The sequence below is a fragment of the Leptonychotes weddellii genome, chromosome 14, assembly GCF_054177405.1.
Source record: "Leptonychotes weddellii isolate Sample4059 chromosome 14, ASM5417740v2, whole genome shotgun sequence".
NCBI lineage: Eukaryota > Metazoa > Chordata > Mammalia > Carnivora > Phocidae > Leptonychotes > Leptonychotes weddellii.
In genome coordinates this window covers 9,582,189-9,593,705 of record NC_138382.1, presented here as the reverse complement: position 1 = coordinate 9,593,705, position 11,517 = coordinate 9,582,189, and the positions used below count along the sequence as shown (strand labels likewise).

General features: G+C 43.1%; 1 protein-coding gene across 1 annotated transcript in view; it reads right to left on the bottom strand.

Annotated features, from left to right (window-relative positions):
* PIP5K1B (phosphatidylinositol-4-phosphate 5-kinase type 1 beta) overlaps positions 1-11,517 on the bottom strand; it is a 257,277-nt gene that overhangs the window by 140,009 nt on the left and 105,751 nt on the right. The window contains exon 3 of the mRNA XM_081804060.1: positions 7,284-7,352. Coding sequence (XP_081660186.1) covers positions 7,284-7,352 — 69 coding nt within the window. The remainder of the gene's footprint in view (positions 1-7,283; positions 7,353-11,517) is intronic.

The following is an 11,517-nucleotide window of genomic DNA, read 5'->3' as shown; positions in this document are numbered from 1 at the left end:
GCTAACTGACCCATCTCTTCATGAGCCCAGCAACCAGGAAGCTAACTGACCCATCTCCTCATGAGCCCAGCAACAAGGATGCTAACTGACCCACCTCCTCATGAGCCCAGCAACCAGGATGCTAACTGACCACCAATCTTCTCATGAGCCCAGCCCATGGGGAGATAGTCACATGTGACTGCCTTGCTCAGTACTAACAGAACTAGTCGGACTGGAAATCAGAGGCCAAGGGACCTCGTTTTTGCAAAGAAAGTGAATCACACACCGGTATTCTATCTTTTCCAGGATGTGTCCGATACTCCCTGCACGATGAGGCAGTCAGGGTATGTATTCATGACATTTCATCAAGGGTAAACATGAAGATTCAGATCAATTAGCGAAAATGCCTAAGGTTATACAACCAAGGTCTAGAACAGCGAGACTCATATCCACCCTCTTCTTAAAAGGATAGTTGGGTTTGGGCAAAGTTTTTCAGCCCTGCCGCTACTAACATTTCAGTAATCCTCTGTTGTGGGCACCGTCCTGTGTGTTACAGGGTACAGCACGGCTGGGCTCCACATCCTCGATGCTGGCAGCACAAGCCCTCCCACTGTGACAATCCAAAATGTCTCCAGATGTCACCAAATGTTCCCCGGGAGGCAAAGTGGCACTGGTCGAAAACCACGGGGTTAGGGTGTTTTGGACTAAGGTGACTAGAAATAACAATGGGAATGCCAAAAGATCGCTCTTCCTAGAGACCACTGTGGTTGCTATTCATGAGAACTGCTGCCCAGTGCACAGGAAAACATGTCTCAGTTAAGCTACAGAGTGGAGCTCTACCAGGGCACAAAGCAAGTGTCTTGTTTGATGGAAGTGATGGCTCTCCAGACTGTGAAGGGAAGGAAGAGCAGTCAGGGCAGGCGACATATGTCAACCCCCACTCCCATCTTAAAATGTTCTTTATTCAATTCACATGGTTCAAAATTAACCATACGTACAGGTATATACAGAAAAGTGTTCTCCAACTCAAGATTCCCACCACCCAGTTCTCCCTGGAGGCAGCCAATGTTAGCAGTGCCCGTGTGTGTTCCCAGAGATATTTCATAAAAGAGCTTGTATTTAAATAAACCCTTCTTCTTAGATCAAAGTGTCTCTGAATCATTACCTTACTTACGTTTAAAAAGTCGTAAAAGTCATCTTTCCTTGTAATGTGGTAAGGGGCTGGCATTATTCCCTCTTACCCCATCAGCGTCTACTTCTGCTGACAGGGAAACTGGCTGGGACACTAAAATTAAATGAACAACTGAGGCCAGAACACAACAAAATGGAAAAAAACTAGGGAAACTGGGTCAAGGACACCAGATCCTAGTCTGCCGTTCTGAGGGCTGCCATCAAGTTTGCCAGCCATGGTGGAAATCAAATAGAAGGACTGATGGTTGGGGTGTTGGTGCCAAAGGCAGGCAACCTCTTCATCCAGCCTGAAGCAGTCATCAAAACCAGAATCTCCAGGGGGGTGAGGATGTGACTGTGGGCAGGCCCAGGATGGAAGGAGAAGTAGAAGACGGAGGGCCAAGAGGCCCGGAATGTCCACCTTGGGTGGAGCCTTGAGAGAGGAAGAAATGCAAATGGCAGCAGTAACAAATGCCCGGCTCAGTCCATGCCCAGCTGATGGGGAAACAATGACCAATTCCAATGAACAAGTCACACAATTGGGACACCATATGGCCAGAGATTTTAATCATCTCCCTGACAGAGCAGTGCGAAGTGACCTGGGATAAGTCAGTGAATCACTCTGACATCTCTTCGTTTTGGAAGAGTGGGGGAGGGGTGGGCAATTTCTTCACGTATAAAACATAGAAACCTCAGATCTCCAACGTCAGTATCTTCCCTGAGCTTAGAACATTCTTAAAGTGAACTGATGTCCTGCCTTCTGTGTCCATTGAAGTTTCTCACCTTATTAAAAAAAAAAAAAAGTATTCCTCAAATTTCTGCAGTTCTATCAGTGTTAGCACATTTCTAGTAGTTAGCGCTGGAAACTTTCAGGTCAGTCTTCATTGTGATTTGTACTGTTATTTCTTCATGCCATTAATCTCCCAACCAACGTGGTACTTCACTGCCTGGAACTGCGCTGTCCAACATGGTGGCCATTGGCTTAACTACACTGAAATTTAACTAAAATTAAAAATTCACTCCTCAAACTGGACACAGATTCCAAAGCTCAACAGCCACATACAGCATGCTCCTCCTGTATTAGTCAGATGACAGGACATTTCCATCATTGCAGAAAGTTCTAAAGCACAGTGCTGGCCAAGAACATAAAATCCACACCCCTCAAACTAGCTCTCAAGGCTACCTGTCACTTACAGCCAGCACATACCCCCCCAATCGCTTGCACTTTCCCTAAACACTGACACTTGGCTTTGTCCAGGCCAGGCTCTCCTCTTCCTCCAAAAAATCATGTTCGGTCCTGATTCTGTGCCTGCGCTCATCGGATTCCCCACCACTGAAACAAATCAATTCGCAGTCACCTAAGGAGTGGGATTTTGCACCGTGCCCGAAAACCATGAGGCATCTACAAAATTTGCATCCCAGCAAAATGCTCTTGCTAATGAAGGAATTGGAGAAAAGGCCTTTTCCCCAGAAGACTGTAATGAGCTTTGGGCTCGTCAGCACTTGCTAGAGGATTACATGAAATGCCTTGCTTTGGCACTTAATACCCATTTGAGTCATTATTTAATTTTTTCATGGGGGTCTTTTTTACCTTAAATAAACTGTATGGTCATAGAGGGCAGGGAGCAGGTCTTATGTGCATTTCTTTTGCATCTTCCTTTCTTCCTACCTCATGTCTTTCCTCAAACAGTGCAGAAGTTGCAGACTGGCCATCGTGTGAAGGTCAGGCATGATCAGTAATCTGTACCTTTACCCAGAGTGTAGTTCTGAAAAATTCTGAATCGGCTGCCAACGTTTAACAACTGGGAGATTTTGCATCGGAGCGCACGTTTTAGTTTCTTGAAAATCAGTGTGCCTGGGCGAGCACTCACACATGGCCCTACTGGATGGTACTGAGTGCCACTTGCCCTTTTAAAAAAGACATATTCTCCGGTTGACTACTTCCCCCAGGTTAGTTCCCTCCCCTGTCACTTGCTTGGCCACTGCAGGCTCTTGTGTTTACAAGTCTTTCGGAAGACACTCGACTGATGAGCTGAGAATGGAAACACTACATTCCGTAAACACAGCCAGGCAGCCTTTAATGCCCGGCCTTCGTGGGCAATATGCTTGTTTGAATTCTTGTTTTCGACTATGAGCTGGAGACATGAGCCTCACCCACAGATTTTAGCTATTCTTCTTCAGCTTATCGAGAACTGGTTATGGATTAGGGAAACGGTTAATGGAAAGAACAAAAAGCAGCCAGCTTCAGGAATCATGCGCAGATAATCAAGACTCAGAGGATAGCGCTGTCCCATGAACACTGAGTGTTCCCTACAAACGTGGAAATCCCAGCACCCGTGATGCTGAGTGTGGCTGGCAGCTGTCCAATCAATCTGGGGCTCGATACAGGAAGCCCAAGCCTCCTTGTTAACTCTAACCCATAGTGATCTCTCCTCCTTTGAACTCTTTATTACAGACTACTGTGTTCTAAAGCTGTTTTCATGTCCTGCCCCTCCCACTTAACCCTAAGTTCCTTATAAACTCCTTTGATATCCTTCCCCTGTCCAGCACATAAGGTCTGGAGGTTCTTCACCTGGATTGCTTTCAGTCAGAGGCAAAAACCCAACGGGTCATCAAAGCTCCTTATTAAAAGGGTGCATACGTCGTCGGGCCTTTAGGACCGGGAAAGAAATGTAACTTTCAAGTATTTGTAAAAGGGACAATACTTAATGAAATGCAAGGTGGCCCTGAGGGCACTCGGCTAGTCTATTAGTTACACCTTCCCGGTTGTTTGTCATTTGCGTATTGGCCCAGCACAAATCTTACGTCTTCATGAAGGTCATCGGTAAAAAATATGAAGCTACACAGGGTCAACTCAAGCACCATGCTGGTACAGCCAAGATGACAGGAAGCAAAACCTTCATTCGTTGGAAACGTTAGTCCAACCAGCTGCAAGCCTACCACTGATAATATTCAGTCCGTATTTCTCCACCTTGTCTGATCACAACAATGTTCCTGGTGCCCTTAAATCAAGATTCATTAAGCTTGAGAATTCTCCTTATCTGTGACTAATTTAATGACTCTCTTGTAATAGAAAATGTAGTTAATTTGACATAAACTGTATCTTTATGAACCTCTGCAGGTTTGTAAAAGACATGTGTTGCCTCTCTAAACGTACATACACCATATGTTGACTAACCCGTCCTGAAATTATGCCAAGGAACAGAGCCACATCTGGTTTCCAGAATGTACCTTCTCCTCATTGCTGAAAAGAGGGATGATATTTATCTCCTGCTTTTTGCTACGTCTTCCACTGTCCCAATTTTTCCAAGCTCACACTCAGTGGTTTCTCTATCCTAGCTTCAAGTTCTTTCATTTGGGAAATGGTTCATCTGGGCCTAGAGACAAACACTTTCCAACAGCCAGTGAGACTTTTTTTTTTTAAATAGGTGGGTTTTTCTTGTTTTCTTTTCTTTTCTTTTTTTTTTAAGATTTTATTTATTTGACAGAGAGAGAGAGACAGTGAGAGAGAGAGCACAAGCAGGGGGAGTGGGAGAGGGAGAAGCAGGCTTCCTGCTGAGCAGGGAGCCTGATGAGGGGTTCGATCCCAGGACCCTGAGATCATAACCTGAGCTGAAGGCAGACGCTTAATGACTGAGCCACCCAGGCGCCCCAGCTAATGAGACTCTTATCACTTCTGGTAACTCCACTACGAACACCTCCAGTGTGAAGATCTCTTTGCTTCGTGGAGAAGACTTAAATTGAGTAGTTCAGCTGAGCTGTTAAATGTGTAAAAACAACACTTTCTCTGCGTAGCCCCTTCTTTCTCTGCGTATCAACACCGTATTTATTGAGGACTAAAGACTCATGCACTATACTGTCTTTTGGTGTTTTTCTCAGAGAAGCTAAATACGTCTTCCTCCACCGATTATCTTCCTCTTAAAAACAGAGATCATCCAAAAGCTCCTGATGCCACCACACACTAAAAAAATAAACCACAGGCATTTTTCTGTCAAGTTTCCTACACCTACTCTTATTTATTTGGATTGGCGTTATTTGCAATCTAAATATCTGATTTTTAGTTCTTATAACCTTACCAATACTGTGGAGTCAAATACGCTATTAGAGGTCTTCATCACAGAATCATATCCATGTTACTGAATACCTGCTTTACTAATTTGTGGGCAAGACAAACTGAGCAAACTCCAAGATCTCATGGTCACACTCCTTGTGTTACTTCTGCATCACTAAAGAAGTCCTGTGGGTCGGAGGTCAGTCAAGAACCATAGCGCATCTGGATGGTGCCTGAGAAAACCACCCGAAACAGATCTGAAACAGTGATGGGCTGGCAACTTGATCATCTCTCCGCTGGTTCTCACGCTTGACTGAATTTACAAGGAGCCTTGGGTAAGAGAGATGGGATTTGGTTTTCTACCTGGGTCTACAAATAAGTAAGCGTGTATCGCTGACTGAATTTACTAGGAGCCTTGGGTAAGAGATGGGATTGGGATTTGGTTTTCTACCTGCGTCTACAAATAAGTAACCATGTACAGTCTGTGGCCAGACTGACAAATTTTATACCCTATCACCAGACACATCTGAGCTCTTGAATCTTACCCCTACTCTGCCCCAACCACACCATCACTTTGGACGGCAACTCCCTGGTTATATTTCTACGTTTGGCCGAGCAGGAAAGTCAGAAGAAATGACTTATCAGGAAAAAGGGCAGAGTCTCCCATATCAAAATGGAGCAGGAAATATGATAATTCCATGACCCAAACGAACATGTGGTTGGATCAGACGGTTCGTGTACTTTATGACAACAAGCCTTGCTAGCTATCCATGAAGGAGTAAAAGGCAAATGGAAAAGTTAAGACAGAACAAACCTTCAATACACAAACGTCCTACTCCCAAGACAGAAGGAGGGCAAGGACTTTTAGAAGTAAAATGTACAGTCAATTTAGAAGCAGGAGCAGTGGTGCCTGAGAAGATATATTCCCCAGTAATGTGTCTGAACATTAGCTTCCTTGCCAGGAGCGAAGGATTTATCAAAGTCAAAGAGTGGCAAGGTAAGATACCCTGGAACATCTGGAAGGGGATTTTTGTGAAATGGGCTGAAGACAGGGAATCTGAGAGGCTTAGAAAGGGATGGGGCAGAATTTCATGTTCCTTTTTTTTTTTTTCAAAATACAAAGGTAAAAATTGTGTAAAATTTTGGTGGGAAGTGGCAAGTCAGTTAAAAGATTCACATATGGGGGGGGCGGGGTGCCTGGGTGGCTCAGTTGGTTAAGCGTCTGCCTTCAGCTCAGGTCATGATCTCGGGGTCCTGGGATGGAGACCCAGGTCAGGCTCCCTGCTCAGCGGGGAGTCTGCTTGTCCCTCTCTCTCTGCCCCTCCCCCTACTCATGCTCTCTCTCTCTCAAATAAGTAAAATCTTAAAAAAAAAAAAGATTCACATAGTAGACACAGAACACTGCACACACATAAGGGCTTTCTTCTTAGGAATAAGAAGGGTCTTCAAATAACTGCCTTCTGTCAATGTTCTATAGCATGGTAATTGCGGTAGGTGGAAAGATGCTCCCCACCCACTCACCCCTGCAAAGATGTCCATCTCTTAATCATTGCAACCCACGAATATGTTATATGTCGAGGAGTAGTTAAGGTTGCAAAAGAAATTAAGGTTGCTAACCAGCTGATTTTAAAATCAAGGGATTATTCTGGATTATCTAGGAGGGCTCCAAGCCATCCCAAGCATTCTTGAAAGTGTCAAGAGTGATATAGCCTGAGAGAGATTCAGCTGGTCTTTGCTGGTCTGAAGTTGGAAGGGAATCATGAGACAGGGAAGGCAGTCTGGAGAAGCTAGAAAAGACAAGGAAACGGACTCTCTCCTAGAACCTCCAGGAAGGAATGCAGCCCTGTAGACACCCAGATCCCGGCGCAAGGAGACCCATGTCAGCCTTGTGACTACAGGATCATACATCTGTGTCGTCGGAACCACTGAACATGTAGTAATTTGTGAGAGCAACAAGAAGCTAAGGCAGTAACTTACCCACAACTGCTTTATAGGGAGAAAAGGCCGAGGCGAGATTAACATTCCAAGCAATGAAAGTGTTCCTTTTTCTGAGCTGAAGAAAGAAAACAAAACAGTCACTCACCTTTTTATAAGTTTTTTCTTCACTCTGTTTTCCAGGTGCGGCATCTCCATTTTCAGCAGCAGACGACATCTGCAAGCGCAAAATGGACCGCTGTGAATTTATGACTCTGCTCTGAAACACCACAGACTAATGATATTGTTAACTGGAGAATCGAGTTTGGTTCATTATGTTTTTGTGGTTATTACTGCTGTTTCCACGAAAGGAAGAGATTTCTCAGAATGTAAAAAAAAAAAAAAAAAAAAAAATCTGTGTCCCTCAATCTCTCCGAAATAAATCTTTACCTCTAAATCATTTTGGTAGTACACTTTATTGGCTCCCGTGTGCTCTCCCAAAGGTGGGATTGAAGTCCCAGTGCAGATCATGGGTACAAGTTTCTTTCGATAACGTCTTAAAAAAAAAAACAACAACAAAACTTTCTTCTAATTAAAGATACTTCCTATAAAAGCATTTGGAAAGTACCAAAAAATATAAATCATAACAAGAAAAGTACTCAATTCTACTGCCCTCGGGTAACTCCACTCTTCACATTTGGGCATAGTTATTTTCCCCTTTTGTTCCATGTACTATTATACTAAAAATATTAGGATACCATCTCGACCCAGCAGTTTTCAGTGAACATTTTCCCACTTGATTATCAACATCTCATTGTAAGAATATTGATTTTTTTCTACTTGCAAGAGACACTGTTGTATGAACACAACTGTGTGTTAATATGTCAGTTAATAATGCTAATGTTATTACTGAACACTACACTATGTTGGCTAATTGAACTTAAATAAAAAAAATAACGCTAATATTAAAGGATGGGGAGGTGGTCCAAGAGATTTGCTTCTATGAATGATACAACAGTAATTATTTTGTGCTTCTATTTTTGTCCAATTTCAATGTTTTCTTAGATTCCTAGAATTACAAGGTCATTAAAAACATATGAGTAAATTTCTTTCCATGAATATACCCACTCATACTATTATCAGTGGGTGGGAGCTTCTTTCATTACATGCTTAGCAGTATTATTTTAATAATCTTTGCTAATTTCATAGGTGAAAGAAAGCATCTCTTGATATTAATGTGCACTTCTGAAAATTATTAGTGATGGTTAACATGGTTGGCAGATCTTTTTTGAGCTCTCTGTGTTTCTTCTGAGTTTTCTGTTATTGTTTCCATTTATCTACGGGGCTCTTTGTATTTTAGTTATTGATTTTTACCTACTATGGTTATTGTTACTCATGTTTTTCTTATTGATTTTTATGTATCCAGGTAATTAATCAGTCTGCAAGCACATTATTCATGTTTTCCATGCTGCTCTTCCATTTTATAATTAGGACACAGAGAAGTTCTACATTTTTCACACTCAACACTACTGATTACCTTTGTGATTTCTTCCAATGTTTTAGAGCAAATATTTTTTTTACACTGGGATGTATCAGATACTTAAACATGTTCCTTTCACTTCTTAATGCTAGAGTTTTGCGTTTAACTATTAATTCACCTGAATTTTTTTTTTTAAAGATTTTATTTATTTATTTGAGACAGAGAGAATGAGAGACAGAGAGCATGAGAGGGAGGAGGGTCAGAGGGAGAAGCAGACTCCCTGCCGAGCAGGGAGCCTGATGCGGGACTCGATCCCGGGACTCCAGGATCATGACCTGAGCCGAAGGCAGTCGCCCAACCAACTGAGCCACCCAGGCACCCAATTCACCTGAATTTTTAAAGCCAGCTACTTATATGGCAAATAAAGATAACTACATAATCAGGGAACCATGACACTTAAGGGTCTTATCTTTTTTTTTTTTTTTTAAGATTTATTTATTTTAGAGAGAGAGAGAGAAAGAGAGCGCAAGCACAGGGGGCGTAGGGAAAGGGAGAATCTCAAGCAGACTCTGTGCAGAGCCCCACATGGGGTGTGATCCCATTACCCCGAGATCGTTACCTGAGCGGAAACCTAGAGTTAGAGGCTCAACCTCTAACTTGTTGCATGAAGTTCATTCAATACACCAAGGAGGGGTAACCTCAGACTTTCTTGTAAGCCGTTGAAGCACATGTTATTTTGTTTCATTTTTTTTAATAAGAGAATTTTTAATTGAAGTATAACTGACACAATGTTGTATTAGTTTCAGGCGTACAACATGGTGATCTGACCAGTCTATCTGTTACGCTCTGCTCACCGTAAGTGCAACTACCATCTGTCACCACATAACACTGTCACAGTACCACTGACCATATTCCCTGTGCTGTGCCTTTTATACCGTGACTTCTTCCGTAACTGGAAGCTGGTGTCTCACTCTCCCCTCTACCTGTTTTACCCACCCCTCAACCCTTCCCCTCTGGCAACCAGCAGTTTGTTCTCGGTATTCATGGGTCGGCTTCTGCTTTTGTTTGTTTGTTCATCTGTCTTTTATTTTTATTTTTTAAATATTTTACTTATTTGACAGAGAGAGACACAGTGAGAGACGGAACACAAGCAGGGGGAGTGGGAGAGGGAGGAGCAGGCTTCCCGCGGAGCAGGGAGCCCGATGCGGGGCTTGATCCCAGGACCCTGGGATCGTGACCTGAGCCGAAGGCAGATGCTTAACGACTGAGCCACCCAGGCGCCCCTGTTCATCTGTTTTTTAGATTCCCCATATAGGTGAAATCATCGGGCGTTTGTCTTTCTCTGTCTGACTTATTTCACTTTGCATAATGCCCTCTAGGTCCATCCATGCTGTCACATGCTCATCCTTTCTTACAGCTGGGTAATTGTTCAGTGTGTGTGTGTGTGTGTGTGTGTGTGTGTGTGTGTGTACACATCACATCCCCTTTATCCATTCATCTACTGATGAACACTGGGGTTGTTGAAGCACCTTTTAAATCTTGGGCTTTTAATAAATATAGTGTGTGTTAAACCTAAGAATTTGCTAGCTGTTTTGGGGTGCCTGGATGTCTCAGTTGGTTAAGCATCTGACTCTTGATTTTGTCTCAGGTCATGATTTCAGGGTTGTGAGATCGAGCGTGGTGTTGGGCTTGGAGCTGGGCGTGGAGTCTGCTTAAGATTCTCTCTCTCCCTCTTCCTCTACCCCTCCCCCACTGTGCTCTATCTCTAAAAAAAAAAGGGGGGGGGAAGCCTGGGGGGCTCAGTCGGTTAAGTGTCTGCCTTCAGCTCAGGTCATGATCCCAGGGTCCTGGGATAGAGTCCCACATTGGGCTCCCTGCTCAGCGGGGAGCCTGCTTCTCCCTCTCCCACTCCCCCTGCTTGTGTTCCTGCTCTCGCTGTGTCTCTCTGTCAATTAAATAAATAAAATCTTAAAAAAAAAATAAAGAATTTGCCAGCCGTTTCTCTGTACTGGAACTGAATGATTGCCATGAGCTTGACAGGACTAAAATCCATCGAAGAGAATTAAAGACTGGATCATGGCAACCTCACCAGACCTATTACTCCCTGCCCATCCAAGCATTCTCTTAGATAAATTAACATTCCCATTTGCGTCCATATAACTAACTGGATTATAATCTGTCTATTTCACATGCTACAGTTTCCCACACTGTATCTGCTTAATACGTTTTAAAAATAACTGATTTTCTAGTTTCTTCATAATATTTTGGTGAGGTGTGAATACTCTATTAGTGGAGTTATAAAATCTGAAAGGTCTAATGATAATAGGCTCAGTGTAAAAACACCAAACCAAAGCCCTGATCGTGCCCCCTGCAAAAGTTCCAATTACATCATTACTTTAAGAATATATAGGTATTTGGGCCACCTGGGTGGCTCAGTCGGTTAAGTATTTGACTCTTCATTTTGGCTCAGGTCATAATCTTGGGGTCCCGGGATTGAGCCCTGTGTCAGGTTCTGCGCTTGGCATGGAGTCAACTTGAGAAGTCTCTCCCTCTCCCTCTGCCCCTCTCCCTGCTCTCTCTCTCTCAAATAATCTTAAAAAAAGAATATATAGGTATTTATCTGATAATCGATCCTTGAAAAGGCAAAGATTTTGATAACCCGAAAAGTTATAGGAGAGAAAATGTAATTGATTTGACTATGTCTCAATGTCAATGTCAACTTCTCAATGTCAAAATAGATCATGAACAAATTAAAGGGCAAGTGACAAGGTGGAAATACGGGCACTGAATGTGACAGAAGTTAATAATTCTAAAGCGTGAAAGCTTATCTAAATTGTGCAGAGCCTGTCACATATTCAAGGGCATCACTCCTACAGGTCTCCCCTTTCTCGTATCAGCTTCAATCTTTCACTCTATTTCCTTC